Raw genomic sequence first — 18,430 nt, forward strand, 5'->3', positions numbered from 1 at the left:
AAATCATTGGTTAAACCCAGGGAAATGAAGGGAATGCACTTCTCTCACTACACCCAACTTGAGCAAATGTACGGGATAGGCCGCTAGGATGTCTAATGACTTAAAGACTCGCATATACCAATTAGTGACAGCTTGTGGACCTAATCCTTTGTCGCAGGCCGGATTTAAATCTTTCGCGGGCCGGATATGGCTCGTGGACCATCTATCGAGAATCCCTACTGGATCAGATTTTTGTAATACGCGTTTCCGCTATTTGGTTTTATACTGCATGGCTATTATCACATAAATACTACACAGGGTGTATTACTGACGGTAACCTAAATCGATCGATTGACCAATTTGATCGGAAGTTGATATTCTTAAGTCCTCACCTTTCATACTTATATACTTTCCCATAAATTATCAGGATAAAACCTATTCATTTCTCATAACTTGTTAATTTCAGATTTTCCTTGTGGGGGAGACAGTCTGCTGTAGACGAAACTGTATAAAGATAAATCCTTGGCAAGAATATGAAATAAATAAATCAATAAAACGAATAGACAGTGAATTTACTTCAATGTGGAGTTACTATTACTGCCCCTATCTTCAGTTTCCCATAAACTAATATTGTCATGAAAAGTGTGTCGATATATCATATTTTTTAACGAAATGTGCTAAAAACATTATCACCATTGTCAGCCCATTATGTTTGCGTAACACCGATAGCTGTGTTATCGTGGAGTATACATATGGTCAGTTTAATTTCAAAGGTACCCGACATTTTGTATATTGCTACAATCGGTTCAATTTCGCGGTTACCCGATTTATGTTTTACATATTTTTCAAATTCTAGGGTAAGAATGGTAGCGCACGAAAAATGATGATATTCCACCAACGATAAAGATATATTTCTTTGCGAAAATTAAAGGTGAATAGTGCACACTTGTAACTATAAATTTCACCAGCAGAAATTGTTGGATGTTCCCAAATGGTGAATATAAACAGACAGGCTAATGTATATCACAGAAACGCCAAACAATCTCTACCCGTGTTTTTTGAATAATTAACGTGAAAAACTTGAGATAATGATAACCGCACGTACATATTGTTGGTCTTACCTCTTTGAGATCGCTATTTCATTCAAATTTCATTCAAATTATTTTTTCGGGGGTGGGGAGGGGGAAATTCTCATGTATGAAACATTCTGTCAAATAGTCTAATAGCCAAACTAGAAACATTGTGGGGCCGGAATTATCAAATTTATGATGCATTTTTTTTTTTTTATTATATTAGGTATTAATGTCATAAACGAGACAGGTATGTATATTCTCGGTTCGAAGTTTACTGTAGTTCTCATGGTAACACACAAACACAAAATAAAACACGTTTATAGCGACACACACACACCCTTTTTCTGTATTATTCATGTTAATGATTAAAGGATGTGTCTTAGAATATGTAACAGGGTTAAACTCTTAAAGTTTTCAATATTAAGAATTATACTTGTTCAAATAAAAAAAAATTAAAAAAAGTTCTTTTTAACGATATACACATCATCTTGACCACGTTGACTGTTCCCTGGTCTTCATTTTTATATCCATACAAGATTCAAGTGGAAGGTCTAAATGTCATGACATGGCCTGTAAACTATATATAATACGGTGTCGGACGTTATTTGATGGCATGGTACGTTATGGGTATGGACTCGTATAGGACGAGTACAGTATGTTTCGATTCGGTATGGTCAGTTGTGGTATTGTGTGGGATGGTATGGGATAATGTGATGTCGAAATAGCTGAAGGATACGGTACCATATCATAAGGTAAGATAGCGTATGTTTCGATTCGTTATGGTCAGTTGTATTATGGTATAATGGCATGGGACATCACGTGATATCGAGGAGCCGGTACCAAATGGTACGGTACGGTATACTGTGTACTAGTTAAGCGATATCAATAGAGAGGATCTTGTTACAAATGTGTTTTAGTGACTTTAGTCGTGTAGGTTGAATAGGACAGTAAGGTAATAAGGAAGGGTTGCAGTATAATAAGTCTGGTGTTAGTATATAGCTGGTTAAAGAGATAGAAATTAAGGAATTAAACCGGTGTATTATTAAACATCGCGATATATCTACAGGCCAATGTTTGATACAGTAATCGAAAGAAAACCGTCAAGTTAAATCCCGACAGTATAGCTGTTGTTGTGTCTACTAAAACCGTGTAATGTTATATGTAGACAGTAGTTTGTCTAAGAAACAAAAAGATAAGTAAATGAATGTAAAATGTTGTCGGTCATTTGCTCTGATCTGTACAAAGTTGTTTACACACTGATTGTAAAGCACGCCACCCTTTTTGTAATCACAATAAATTGCACTATGCATGAAAACTGAGTCTATACGAGTCTGTCTTCTTCTATGACGTGATATATACTACATTATAGATTCTATATAGATCATCTTATACTATCGAGAGCAATCATCAAATTTTGCCTACGATGACGTTGTCCTCCATTGGGCTCATCTCTCCTTACGTCACGCACAATGTGGTCATCAACCAGCTTTGTGTGGGGAACGACAACTGTACAGTGCCATCGTCTCACGAGATGGGGTGGGGTATGTTCTTCACAGGGCAAGAAGAACAATGTGTACTGCATACTAACAGAGGAAATAACGGGGGCATGGGGCGGCTAGGGTTGGTGAGGGGGCAGGGTGGTGTTGTCTCGTACGGCCACCCCCTATCGTCATCCGCACGCCACGATTGGTCACATTGCATTGCCTTTCTAGACGTTGACATAATTTTTAGTTTGTTTTTAACACCTTTATGGTTAAAGATCACAAAACTATATTGGTTCCAAATATGCTAGAAGAGTCAAATAATGGTCACATTTGCTCAAAGTTAAAAGATCCACTGTATTTTCACCATATTAACATTTTCTATCGCAGAGACGATAAACTATTAGACACTCTGCCAAACATCGGCTACAAAAACTGAAAAACGATTTACTGTTAAACATTCCCTTCGTTAATGTCGAATAAACAGCAATACAAATGTTTACTGATAGATCCTTCGCCTATATTTATGTAAAATGGTCATTGTTTCCAACATCAGTAGTACATGATAATTTTTTGACCATTAGGCTAAGATAATATTTCCTATAACTTCTTTCGATAGAATGTTGAAAAGCAATTGCGCGTGGTTGTTCGTGTGCACAGGTTCCTGTCTTGTGATTTTGCTCTACCATGGCCATGCATGATGAAGGCAAACTATTATTGAGAGAATGGAGATGAAAGCGAACTCATTCTCATATAGCCCCCTCTTCAATATCGAACCCTCTTATAGCTTTTCTGTATAGTTTGTACAACCTTTCTAAGTTTCTTTATCATTCCTACATTGTTTTGGAAATTTTATTTAAATAAGGAGTAATATTTTACACTTAAAGGATCCTTTCAAATTTTCTTTAATTTTTAATAGGACGATTTTACAAACGAAAATGACCTTACGAAGTGAAACCAAGATATTTTCAGAAATACTATATAAACGACTACTGTATGTAAAGCATACACATATGAACTATGTATTATCTACACATAAACTCCCTGATTGGATCGAAACCATGATCGCTCTTTAGAGTGACGTCATCCATTATTCAGAAACATTATAATTTCGGAAGATTTCAAAGGATGATCCATATGAACAATTACTTTTCATTTTGACTGCTGAAAGAGGAACATATTTCTTAGCATACTTGTGAAATTTGCATTGAATTCTAGCGTACGTACAATTTGTATGTACCTGTGTGTTTCTATGATCTCGCACCTAAATTAATTTCATGTTTACATTTGGTACCAAACCTGTGAACTTCAAATGTTGGTATCTCAATAACACTGAGTAGGAATTGCCTGAAAATGATCACCAGTGCTATGTTGAGAATATGATGCTCTTTCATAAATACAAAAAGAAATGTACTGCTATTTTTTAAAAGAAAGCATTCTGAACTGATTGTTTCGAACACAAACTTTCAAGAATACATGTCCGGTCCTTTTCGGTACTGATATGACTAGCACTCCCCCTCCCACTCCCCTCCCCCCACCTGTACCTCCAATGGAAATAAAGGGGAACAGGTGGGGGAGGGTTCAAAGGGTCTTGTTCTTTACACAGAATTGTCTTGTAATCGGCCTGTTCTGGACTATGCGTGTATGTATGTATAAATTTTAGATCCTCCTGCAAGCAGGAACTCGCGAAGCCATCATTGGCTTATCAAAGCTGCAAACTGACCGAAGTCAGTCTCTTAGATTCATATTTAACTTCCATGATTATGAATTGTCAATGGTCAACAACTCTGTAACTAGACGACATTAATCTTGGAATGACTCGAACTCGGGACCTTATGATTGAAAGACATCGGCGTTAACCACTGAGCTAACACTCCATAGAAAACACTCCTATAGATAGGACTTGTCTCAAACTCGAAATAGTTGGAATCGAGCACAGACTTGTACTCGGATCTAAACTGAACTATAATACGTCCCTATTGGATCTGTATAAGTGTTATAACCGACATAGATGATACCTCTGTTTATTATTCATTTAATCACGTCTGAATTTGTAAAGATCTTTTCCTCTCTCAATTCGAAGTATTAGTTTTTTCTCTTGACATTCTCATATTTATTTTTCTTCTAATTTTTAAAACGTGGCTTTCTGGGAACTGTGTTTTAAAGATGTTCTGTCACTTAGCAAAACTTGAAGCAAAACCAAATTGTAATTAAGTCAATGCACTAAATATATAAACAATGCTGTACATAATAATAACTTTATAACCTATAACAAATTGAAATAAATCTATAATAATAATTATTATAATGATTACGATGATGACGATGATAAAAAAAAAATCCTAAAGTTCATTTTCAGTTTTCTTTATTGTTTACCTTTAAAATTGTAAATCGAATTAAGCAAAAAGCAAAAAACAAATGGGTTCACAATATTTGCCAAAATGATGTTTTTGACTACACCGTTAAAAAGACTGGTAAACAAGTCACACGTTATATAAAATATAAAAAAAATCGGGGACGTTTTTTTTGTACAGTGGTGAATGAGACGTTTTAGCTGTCTACGTTGATATTCCCGGGAGGCGTGAGTTTCCTGGGCCTACATCCTCTCTCTTATTAGCTACATCCTGTTAGGCTATCTCAACCCACATTGTTCTGTGTGTTTTGTTGTTAGTTTTCAGATTTGTCCTATAGTACAGTCATCGCCCGTATACCGTGGAATAGTGTTGTAGAATATAATGACATTGCTAATTGTATAGGTTATATAGGCAAACTTAAAGCTATAGAATGTATGGAATGTATACCGCAATATGAAGTTCCCAGAAATTCTTCAACGGAGAGTTAAGTTGGGTGTGGGGGAGGGGGGGGCAGAGGGACACGTGCCCCGCAAAAGTGCCCTTTTTCACGAGTTGCTCTTTTTGGTAATATAAGTACCCCGTTTCCCTATTTTTAATTAAAAGTTCCATTTGGGGAGAGCAAATTAAAGATAGAAACGTACTTGAAATTGTGACCTGTTATTGCAGGGAGCATTCAAATACTGGAATTGATGGTACGGAATTCATGCACAGAAGGTCCATTTCGTCTGAAAGGTTTGAGTCAAATTTGAGGTAAGATGCCGTTAAAGCTCCTCAAAGCTCCCTCCCACTCTTCCATTATCCCTGATCATTTTATCTAAGCATACACTCTATTACTTTAACTACACTAAAATCTATGTTTTAGAATAGACATTTAGCAACTTGCCAAATAAGGAGAAAGCCAAGTCATTCTAAACCAAATAGATACCTTTGTTCTATCCAACCATACATCATTATTACATGTTATGGTCGGAGACACACAAAGATCCCAACCCAACACAACAACATAACACATCGCAGCTTTAATGATCTTGTGAATGAAAAGTCTTAAGTGGGAATGAAAGAAATATAACGAGCGTGAAATTTGGAAAGGAGGTTATGAAGAATCTCTTTAGTGTATGAATAACGCTCAATTAAAGTGACATAAATATGTGTCGACTAATATATAGAAAGGAGTAAATGGAGAGAGAGGAGGGGGGGGGGGGTGTAGAGTAAACATAAATTCTTGTCTCGTGTTGTTGCATGCATCATCTTGTGGAAAAGATGCAAAAAACAAGTTGGCGTAACAACAGTTGGCATGTAAATGAAGAAGGTTCGTATTTAAAAAATATTGAACGGAATTACACTATTCATTAAACGTTAATTTAAAGTTCATCCCGCGACAGAAACTCTTTAAGATGGCGTCTGGTCAAATGTTATCTCCTTCTGATTGACATTCGGTTGGTTTGTTTCAACCCCCCCCCCCCTAACACCGGATCGTATACCACCTCCCCTCCCCCCCCTCATATCCCTACTGTACCATCCCATTCCAGATTCCAGAAAATTTGGCTGTGCAGTCATTTTCCGGGGCGTTTTTCTGTTGCTCTGTCGGTCTGGAGCAAATAATATAATATTCCTCCTACAACATTTCTAGAGTTTAATTTATTTTCAACCGGTTATGATTCATATACGCCCTTTCCTTGCCAACCAAATAGTGCGCGGTGTTGTGTAACCGGCCTGCTACATGTGACGTTACCAATGTGTTATACAATATTGTTCACTTTTACTATATAGGCTACAATACTCTGGTTTGATCAGGGAAGGTAGAAGGCTGATATATCGATTGTACGTATGCTCTTGTACTCGAACCCCTGCAGTTGTACTCATACTCAGGCTGTTGTACTCGTGCTGATGCTGTTATATCATACTCATGCTATTGTACTCATATATACTCATGCTATTGTACGTGTGCTCATACCAAGGTATATTCTACTTGTACTCATGCTATTGTACTTGTGCTCATGATGTTGTATCATACTCATGCTATTGTACTCATATAAACTCATGCTACTGTACGTGTACTCATACCAAGGTATATTGTACTTGTACTCATACTCATGCTGTTGTACTTGTGCTCATACTGTTGTACTCATACTCATGCTATTGTACTCATACTCATATTAATGCTGTTGTACGTGTACTCATACCAAGGTATATTCTACTTGTACTCGTGCTCATGCTGTTGTACCCTCATTATAGACGTTTGACGTATAGTGACAGTAAACGTTGATCTCCGATATATGAATGAATCAGGATGAATGAAATTAATAAGTTTAAAAGTTACGTCAATTTTTTTTAGATACAGACAGAAGTATTAACTTAATAAGCTATCAAATAGATTGTCTGTAAACCGGGGGATCCCCGCCTAAATTAAATACTTTGAGTGTAATTCCCGAAAAAGAAGCATTTAATTTTAACTCCATGGTAGATACCGGATTGGCTTAATGAGTATGCAAACTGAATCGACATAAAGTCACGTGATTTAATCGAAATGCAAAACGGAACGGGAAAGCGTGAAGCCTTGTTAAGTAATTACGCCTGCTAGGCCATATAGGTGGACAAATAGTTAAATGGGGGAATACCCAACTAAATAACAAAGAAAGAGATAATTGAGTTTGGAAGGAGCAAATTATTAGTTTAAATTAGTGCCCGCGAACTTCTTTCGCCTCTTTAGGTTTAAAGACAGGGCACGCTTTTATCGTTACAGCTTGTTTCTTGGGTGTTCGTGTGTGTTTGGGTGGGTCTGTTTCTAGGTGTGTGTGTTTCAGTAAGTTAGTAGGGCTTGAACTATATAATTCAATTATCATAATAATGGGCTGAATTATATAATTATTAAAATCATTGTAAATTCGCTTGTTTTATATATGAGACACACACTGGTTTCGTTAACAGGAAATTAATATATATATATAGATACTGTATGATACTGCTGATTCAATGTAATGTATATGACCGCGAGCTAGCCATTGAGAAAGAATATATTACCAAAGAATATGGAACATTTTTGAAATATACTACCTCTTTAAATTATTCTTCATTATTTTTGAGCTGCAAAATAGCCACACATAAAAAAAATAGCTACTGTAAATATCGACGAATTTGTGTAACTTTCATACGCAATCATTTTTCACAAAATATTTAAATAGCTTGTTAAAAAACTAGAGTCTCTAAGCTTGATGAAGGAGAATGACGTGATTTAAGAAAAAACAAACAAATAAATAAATAAATAATTAAATAAATAAATAAATATTCAAACAGCTAAAGGACCATTTGGACGGGGAACGTTTTAAGAGTAATCAAACTTTACAGATCTGCGTCATATTAAGACTTAGTTTACTGTAATGGCACGTTAGAGCTACCGTTTATTTCTGCCCTTTACTCTGTATGGCCATGTATCTACCTGTATGTGTAAATATATATGTATGTGTTAAATCTCCATCACGTAATTAGAGCGGCGTTGTCACGCTGCTCAGTAAATATTCCGTTGACTCTTTATCAATTAACGTCAATGGGTGAACGGGTGTCGAACAGTTGCTTTATCGATTTAGCCCCGGTCGAACCTTCCGAAAATATTTTAATTCAACATTCCTCGCCTATGTGTTAGACGGGTTCACCTTCCCCCCAAAACATGTATATGGAATTGATGTGTAATCAGCACAGTAGGATACAAATCACACCATAGCTGTGTAAATTAAATTCATGCCTCTTACCCCCGTCTCTGTAACCGACTGGACGGATACTGGTCTTCGTGAGCATCCAAATAACGTTTAACTAACTATAAACTCGTTCAAGTCTTTACCTTTAAAAAATATTTAAAAAAAAATAATAATAATAATAAAAAATAAAAAAATCATTTTCGAATTTTGAAATTTCAACGATGACATATCTTACAATATCGTCATAAATACATAAAAAAAAATAGTAGTGTTCAAAATGTACATACTACACCTGAAAAATATATCAATGTTTACTGTCCGAATATGATTGGAGGATCATACTTTAATATGATAACTACATCAATGTTTCTGTTCAAAAGGGGGTATAATACTTGAGATAAATTTATCACGGTTACTGTTCAATAAGTGAACAATATTATATGATTAATATAAAACTATTACTGTTCACAAAGTGAACAATATTTTATGATAAATATATCACTGTTACTGTTCAAATGGTGGATAATACTTATGATTAATTTTCAAATTGCAACATTTTCCTTGACGAAAATTCACCATATTTTGTTCTGCATAATGTGGTCGGTAAAGACTTAAATCTCAGAACTTCAGTCGTCAAAAATTAACGTGTAGTCGAAGTCTTTTTTTTATATTTAATTGGGAAGAACATGACCACTTCCCTGGGTCCAGGTTCACGCGTTCACGTTCACTGAACGACTAAACGAATGAACGAACGAGCGAACGAGCGAACGAACGAACGAACGAACGAACGAACGAACGAACGAACGAACGAACGAACGAATGAACGAATGAACGAATGTACCAATGAACGAACAAAAGAATGAACGAATGAACGAAGGGACGAATAAACGAACGAACGAACGACCGAACGACCGAACGACCAAACGAATGAACGACCGAACGAATGCCAACGAATGCCAACGAATGATAGCTGAGCTAAAACAAATTCTGTTAATTTTATGTATACAGCAGAGCACCCTTGTATGAAATACAACAACATTTGTCCTTGACAAATTTGTATTATATTTATTGTACAACACGGACTGATAACAGGATTCTGTAACAGTCTACAACAAATCAACATTAATTTTGCGTTTAAGTTAATATTTAATTTGAATCTCACCAAAATTCAAGGGGGGTGAAAAGGGGGGGGGGAATCATATAGAGAAAGAAATATGATGCTTAAGAAGAGAACAAAACAAAACAAACATATTCTATTGTTTTAAAAATTGTAAAAATAGGATGGCTTCGAAAATGGTTCATGTGACATGTAATACAAGGTGTCGAACGGTTTTATCTTTCATTTGGTTCCCGATAATAACTCACGTGTGGTCCGTTAATACAAGTCGTCGTCCATCGTGTGAGATTAAAACTGGTAACAACTTTGCACCTGCTTAAAAGTTACCTGACATTACTTTGGAGACAGTTCTGCCTCTCATCTCATCCCAAAGGGGTCACGCCCTGACAAATTTGATGAGTTCTTAGATACAAGAATATCTCGTTCGAATATGATTCGAAAAAAGAAAAGTTGTAAATTTTGTCATGAACACAACATAGTGGGAAACGGTGTTATCGCAAATATACCTTTTTAAAAATAAATCTACGGTAGTGCTTACAGAACATGTTCACTTAGGTCGTACCATACTTGCTCGGTGATGTTTTGGTGATAAGTAATAGCACTTTGAGTTACTTGATGTTATACTATACAATTACCTTCTACAGCGGGAGAAATTTTTATTTTATTTTATACAGAAACAGTTCTTGTTGAATTGTATGATCAACAGAGCAACAATAATTGGAACTTGCAATTTTACGATCACGTATCCTTGAAAAACAAAATTATTCAATTAGAAGAAAGTAATGCATTATTCTGTTTCTTCGATCAGTGAGCAATTTTACTCATAACGTGTAACATTTTTCATATTTCGATATGATACTTGCCGATTCACGTACTTTTATCCCCTTCTTCTTACACTTGACACTGAATGGAACTAAAAAGCTACCGTCGTTTCCAAATCTCACGAAACTTGCCCGAAGGTTTGAACACATGCCGTTTTTCCATTAAAGAAAACGGCTGGTGACACTCTAACGTACTAAGATCGTCTTACCGAGTTGATCCCGCGGGATCTGGCCCGTGACTCTACGTACCCTCTATAGTTAACACTCCGGAGGTACAAGGGGTGTAGGCAGATATGTAGAGAATTTGCCGCAGGGGCAAAAGCATATAAGGGAGAGGAAAGTACAGCGCGTGGGGTCATTCATTGACAATCCATTTTCTCTTATAACTCTGGTCGAAAATCGGGGTCGCAAAAGTGCACATTTTGAGGCTTTCGGGGGGAATTTAGTGGTGTCACGAGGAATGGTATACATGTGACAGGAATTCACGAAATTATGTTTGGGATATCGCTGAAATATTCATCAAATCATAATTTTCCTACATCACCAGTATATCCATATCGGTAGCCTAATATTAGTTTGATTTGCAGTTGTCCATTAATCATGATCTTATAAATATAACTGAACTTTTAATAATCCGTCACAATCAAGTATCAAAGGTCCCTTTAATCAAAGGGACTGGAGAGTAAAAAATATACACCACCGTGAAGTCGGTTTCCCCAGAAGCTTCATTTAATGCAAAGGAGAAATACACAACATCTGTAGAGTTTTCAACTAGTTACAACCACGTCACACGTCGCATGTTGTTCATACTAGTTATATACAACTCACACATTTACGTGTAAGGTACAGCGTTGCTCAATGCGACTTGCAACTCTGTACATTCTTCCACACACCTGCTACATATTTGATCGAACGGTATGTAGAGAATGACCACAGTAACGTCACATACACGGAACCCATTGGTCAACGTAACACCGGTCAACGACTCCCACCAATCTAGTGACGGACAAAATGACGTCACCATCAGCCGTTGCACCGACGATATCGGTCGCAATCGTTCCGCCGAGCTTTTAAAATATGTAATCGTTCAAAAAGTTGGGTGTCCTACGTATGGGGATCTCTAGCCACGCCCTAAGTCAATAGAGGGCGTTGTCATATCGGTCTTTTCTCGATCCGCGAAACTGCATATATGATAGCGCCCCCTGCATAACGCTGAATATCACCATTATGTATACACCACAGAATCAGCCAGATTTCGTCGTCACATTAATCACCACAGTCGTTCATTTTTGTATTTGCTGTTGACAATTACGCACTGTAACCCGTGCCTAGTCGCCTTGAATACGCTAAGACCCCCCCCCCCCCAACTGGATTAACGCTGAGGCCTTGCGCCCTTAGTGTCTCTTTCGTCTGCATTTTACAGGAAATGTGTCATTGATTCATCTAAGCGGCATTGGCTGGCTCTCTCTCTCTCATTGGTTACCCAAACTCCCTTAACCCATTCTTTTCTGCCTTCCACGGGCTAACATAACGTGAACGTAATTAACGCACAGTATTAAACAACACAACCACGCAATCTGTTGACAATGCATGTGAACTACATAGAAACCGAGAACAAATGTATAATTAGCAACAACTTTTTTACAAGTAGTTTAGTTTTTGCGTTTGTAATCCCGTGTAAAGCATTTGGATACCAAGGAACATCTAGCGTGCAATCAGCAGTTTGTATCTGCCTAGACTGATCTTACACCAGTCTCGCTTCGCGGATAATGGCTTCGCTCCATGAGGCGGTCAGACCCAGCGTGTGGCAACCGGCACGCACGGCAGGCGAAGCACTCCTCTCCCGCCCGGGGTCGTGACATGAAGAAACTTCGAATACATGTAAACAAGTTAGCGAAACATCAAACAGACAATATGGGATACCATCTCGGGCTTACAAGAGAAAAAAAATTATGAAAAATGAAATTCGATCGCTCTATTTTTGTTTATCCACTCTCCGGTAGCCAAAACACAAATCGTGGAGGTCTAAGCCATTGATTTCTTGCCAGTTCGCTATTAAACGTATGCGGTGTCCAGTCTGTTAAACTTTCTTAAATCCCGACTGACCACACGGCCATGGGAGATGAATGGAAATGGTCTAATATGTTCAGACCATCAAACTGTCGGATTCCATTGGTTTATTAAACTTGATATTAAATCTAAACCGTCAAAAGTGCTCAGAAAATATTTATCGTAATAAAGGATATAGCAACTTCATTCGAGCAGAACGAATTTCGTCGTTTCTGGTCACACGGTTTAATACTACTGCCAGCTGATTTATTTAACAACACATTTACAGTTAAACTTATAATTCAGGAGAAAGATAAATGTTGTTTGTTTGAATCATTTATTTTACTTATTTCCCGGAGCGGGGGGGGGGTGGTACGTGGGGGGATACAACTAGCGTAGCACAAGCAATATTTGATGCTGTCACGCATCATGTCTAGTGTGCCCCTCTCGGCCAAAATGAAGTAATAAACTTGTCGTTATAAGGTTCCGTTTCTACCTCGTGAACTGACCCTATTTGTGCTTCCCTATCAACAAACATAGCATATTAATTGAGATGAGATGTAGCATCATATTTCTCTCTTGACAAAATGTTAATTTATAACATCCATGTCATTTTTTTATGTGGTAAACTATATAGGAACCCAGTCAGACTGACCAATAAGTTTTCCTTTATCTTGTAAAGAGTTATTAGTTATTATCATTTTAATAAATAATATTAAAATGCCACCAGCACTTTATAAATACAAAACAAATTCTTTCAGCAGTCCATTACGTATAAAAGTCATCGTTGTGAAAATAACTTATCGAACCTTCGATATGTCTATATGTTCTAATTGAAAGTTAAAATAGTGGCAATATATCTGTGAGGAGAACTTCTTGGCTAAAGATTGGTATTGTTCTATTCGTCAGCTTTGGTCCCAAAGGAGTGGTAGTTTGAATTGAACTCATAGCAAACGCAATATTAATAGTTATAATCGTCTGTGAGTATTCATGATGAAAAACGACTGGTTAGGTTGCACAATGGGCATGAACTGTGGTAGGCTATCAGTCGATCACGTGATATTCGTTTCCTATTGGTGCTTTGAGTGACGAGGGAAACGAAAAACCGCCGGCACATTAAAAGAGACACTTCGTTTATGACGTCATCAGTGTCATTAATCATAGCTTTGTTTTTAATTTGATAGTATAATTAGGTAGTAAATTTCATTCATGATGAGGTAGCGTTTGATGAGACACGCTGGGAATGTAGACTCGAATTAGTGTATTGGATGCGCATCCTATTACTTTCGCGCACGTATAGGCATGCGCATCCAATACACTACTTCGAGTCTACATTCCCAGCGTGTTTCATCGAACGCTACCTTGATCATGAATGAAATAATTGAGGACCTGAATATGTTGTACGTATTATAATTTTTTATTATTGTAATTTGTTGTTTCCCATTACTATCATTATTGTGAACATTTACATAATCCACGTGACCATAATGCGAATCTTTGTCTCAATGCACTGAAACTTACTCGCCCAACTTCCACAAACAATTTGATTAAAATTGTTTACTTGGTCTCATGAACTTATAAGATTATCATCATGCAAGATAAACATAAACACTGAAGCAATAAATAAAAACAATAGAAGATAAAGAAGTAAAATTTTTCCTTTTTACTATTTTACATAAAAACTTTTTACAATCCAAATTTTGTACAGTATTGTCAAAAAGACGAAAAATTCATAAAAACATCAAAACACGATTGTAAAAGTTATTGCAAAGTAATTTACAGTGAGCTATAATTGTATGATTTTAGATTTGTAAACTTTACAAATGAATCACTAAATAACACATTTGGTCTGTTTTCGACAGTTTGCCAGTGAATATTCATAATTAAATCTTAATAATATTTTAATATGATTTTGTATAGGCTATTCTCAACAGTTTAATGCCTTTTGAGTTATTCCGGCAAATTATTTCCCAAAAATTAATCAAGCTTTCAATTAATTCAAAATTTGTACGTATCAAAGAAAAACCCTAGTTTCTTTGACATATATGATAAAAATGAAACGTTTTGTCGGAATCTTTTCCCAATCGTTGTGTCGTATAAACTAAAATAAAATAGTAATCAAATGTACCTCTGTGCAACATCATAAGACCGTATGGTTGCCTAATGTGTAAAGGACGAACTTAAAGATAGCCTTGCTGTATAGACTTCATTATTAACGTGTACGCACATCGATTTAAACAAGGAAAAATTTTCGGGTTTTAGGTGATGGAGAATGCCACTGTCTTCACTTTCCTATATGATTACGTCATACTGGAATACTATACCAATAACCAAACTAATGAAAATGACACTTCATGAATACATTTTGCCAAATTAGTGAAATTTCAGCTAAGGGGGAAATAACCACAACCTAAAACTGACTAAGACTACAAGTAAAGTGAATACACCTTGGCCTAATGTTTACGAATCGTATGAACTAGCTTTCATATGATTCAGGAGAAATATTTAGAGAAAAATAAAAAGTAGGACAAGACTTTCTACAAAGTTTTCACTGTGAATTGTTCCTATGAGGTAGAATGACCACCTATTGAGAAATAAAATTAATGGTGAGAGCTAAATACATATTTTGTGATTTGATTTTTGTAAGCATTTATCAGTCTACTCTTTCTACGCCTGCGGGTCGTTGAAACTATATATAACGCATATTTGGCTCGGGTACGCACGTTTTATTAAATTGACAAACACTTTCACACAGAAGAAAATGCAAATGAAAAGTATTTTTGTAAGGAAAAAGGAAGAAAGGAAGAATTTCAGAAATACGTCACAACGATCTCACATATATTAATGATATTAATGATATATGATGACCACAACAGCGTAAGCATAATCTAGAGGCTAGTTTTGTTAAACGATAGAATTCAAATCGCTGTGAAGGACTAAAAGACTAAAAGAGGAGTAAAAGACTTGAAGTAAGTCCATGTAGGACTTGCTCACCAACAAGACCAAATGAGCTTTTGTGGTTCCACCAACCCACCCCATCCCTCCCCACCTCACCCCACCCCACCTTACCTTCTTTGAAATAATTCCATTACATGGTGTTGACGAAAAATCTTAATTGCATAGATCCTAATGATCTATTCATTAATCGGTGAAATCGATGCTAAACAATTAACTTGAATATTAGCTTATTAATGAGCTATCAATGACAGGGTGAAGTAATGGAAAATCAAACAGACAATATTTGTGTAAACTTTTGAGAAATTTAGTCAGCATTTTTTTCCTGCATGTTAATTTTTTCTTTATAAGACGCTGTTGAGTTATGAATTTCATTTTAAGCTCGATATAACAAATGAATAATAATGTTGGTCGCCGACCTTAATTTTAAGCGTTATATATTTTGAATACATTCATTGAATGTTAATGGGAATCTAATAGTATATTAACAATGAACCGAATTAAATAATGTATAATCATATTAACATATATGACAAACGAATACCTTTAGAGAATACCGGGAACATTATTCTAAACAACGAGATAAAACCTAATAATAATAAGATACATATGTTTGACCAGATATGAAAATGAAACCTTGAACGTTTGTTACTCATAACCTTCTGAGAGGAAAAAAAAACTCATAAAATAAAAATGACTGATGATGATTGCTGACTCAGTTTTATCTAAGAAAAGTGATATAAATTATTCTGCTTAATAGTTAACGATAACCATGTTCATGGCTTTAAATCGCGTTTTCATAATGCCTGTCGGCTTGGACTTACACAAGCCGTTTACATGAATCACATTTCCAGTGTCTACCGTAGACGGTTAATGTGTTGATTCTCGGAACAGATTCAATGCTATTGAACAAAATATTGCATAATAAAATTAAAGTCATTTGCATTACTATTCAAGCTTCCTTTTATATATAGTGAATACAAAGATACTTTTTGTTTCGAAAATATTCAGATTTTATAATGTCATTTAGCATTTTACGAACAGATTGGGCGACGAAATTTGAATTAATACTCGCAAGTAAACGTTTCGTTGATGAGGAAATCTGAGACTGCATGTTTTAGACTTTTGATTAGTTTTGTTTTAATAGTCGATGCAAGGATTTGATGCAAAAGAATGATTCCGAAATCAGCAGCCACAGTAAATTTATATTCCATATTTTCTTAACTATCATTTGGTTGGAACGAAACTCGTATAATATGCTAAACTGTAAACCTAAACCTTTCTTTCCCTTTTGCTCTGCTCTGATATGGTCTGTTTTATTTAATAGACATATATCAATGTAGATGTTATGTACCTACGGAAAAGCAAATTAAACCAAAATTTAAGGAAAAAAAATCGAACTTCACATAAGCGATGTCCTTAGTGCCTTTCCCCAAAGAGAATATCATGTTCTTCGGCATTCAGGGCTTTAACTGATCATAAATTTGTTATTCATTACACAATCTTTTTTTTTTTTAATTCATTTATTTATTATTCCTTTTTGCACTTTTTATTCTGTGACGTGTTACCAGTAAATTCAGTTGAGCTGTTTTATGACGTGATATTTTTGTATGGATGCCTATAATAGTGGATTACATACCCTGCATTTTTTTCGTTTTAGAATAAACCATGTATGAACTAATATTATCTTGCACTTGATGCAATGCTATAATGAGACTGTCAATAATGAAGTGACATAGTTCGTTGAACGTATGACGTCATTTCCGGTGCTTCGGAGTTTAAAGATATATACGGAACCTTGATTGAGACTGGAATTGGTTTCGAGGAGGAATTCCGTGGATGCGATACAGCAATTACATAAATTACTAAATTATTACTTCACTTTAACTTCAACATCTTGATCTTACCCAAAAAGAATATAAAAAAAATATACGAATAAGGAGAATAGGAGAATGGGGAGGTCTTTGAACTAATTTATAGTCCATTACTGTCATATACGTAAAATTAAACGAATGAACTTTGGTTTACAGTGACTGCACTCAAATTTGGTTCTCATCGTTTGTGTGGAAACAATTCGGATAACCATGGCAACAAGAATTTGCATGCCATGGCAACGACACTTCTGCTCCTTCATGACTGTACCATCGGTCTGTTCACAAACATACAACCGCTTTCTTTCTTTCCTGTGTCAGTGGTATGCGTACCGCGTCTTCTACGGCAGCCTTGAAAGGCCATCAGGGCGCGGTTTCGTCTTCTGCTCATTACTCTTTCAGTCTCGGCTCTTGTCACTTCAAGAGTAGCCGTTCATCATTCCCATAACGGAACTATGTTCCTTAGCGCGTAACCTTAACGCAGTTATGCTGTCAGTCCTTCTGTCCATTCCGTTGTCTTGGCAATGGAAATCGGGGAACTGTCCGTTGTATGCATTCATATTTGGCGGGGTGACGTGAGGTAAGTACGTACCACCTGCGGCAGACACAGTCGGCGACATCGCGTTCATTACGGGGTTAAGGTTATGTGTAGCCACGCCCATGAAGCTAGGCAGACCTCCTTGGGGCACCATACACGAGTTAGCCGCCTGCGTCAGTTGCGATTGACGCGTATCCATTGTAGGCGCTAATGGTGACGTCATATTCGTTGCCCATGGCGACGCAGGAACCTAAATATTCAAGATAAAACAAACAGATAAACACAAATGTCATAAACGTGAAATTACAATTTTCCTTCTTTTCGTAATAGAATATGAGTAATCACTCTTCTGAAAGTGACGTCATTGTGTCTTGGAAGAGTTCCATTGGTCACATCTCTATCAGTTTCTCAACATTGAGCAAAAACGATTTAAAAAAAAAATTATTCTAAAAAGCATCTGAGCACACACCAATCGTGGCATCACCATTACCAAAAAAAGA

At 36.3% G+C, this 18,430-nt stretch overlaps 2 protein-coding genes across 7 annotated transcripts in view; one reads left to right on the top strand and one right to left on the bottom strand.

Annotated features, from left to right (window-relative positions):
- LOC139969759 (uncharacterized) overlaps positions 1 to 2,371 on the top strand; it is a 23,394-nt gene extending 21,023 nt beyond the window's left edge. For all 4 annotated transcript variants that reach the window (XM_071974989.1, XM_071974988.1, XM_071974987.1 and 1 more), the window contains exon 7: positions 1 to 2,371. This exon is cut by the window's left edge and continues 428 nt beyond it. The gene's annotated coding sequence lies outside the window, so the exon portion shown is untranslated.
- A 12,906-nt stretch (positions 2,372 to 15,277) lies between these two features.
- The window catches only part of LOC139969760 (aristaless-related homeobox protein-like), a 65,741-nt gene continuing 62,588 nt past the window's right edge, over positions 15,278 to 18,430 (bottom strand). For all 3 annotated transcript variants that reach the window (XM_071974991.1, XM_071974992.1, XM_071974993.1), the window contains one exon: positions 15,278 to 18,180. In XM_071974991.1, the coding sequence (XP_071831092.1) occupies positions 17,812 to 18,180 (369 nt within the window). In that variant the 3' untranslated portion in view covers positions 15,278 to 17,811. The remainder of the gene's footprint in view (positions 18,181 to 18,430) is intronic.

The sequence above is a fragment of the Apostichopus japonicus genome, chromosome 7 (assembly GCF_037975245.1).
Source record: "Apostichopus japonicus isolate 1M-3 chromosome 7, ASM3797524v1, whole genome shotgun sequence".
In the NCBI taxonomy this organism is placed as follows: domain Eukaryota; kingdom Metazoa; phylum Echinodermata; class Holothuroidea; order Aspidochirotida; family Stichopodidae; genus Apostichopus; species Apostichopus japonicus.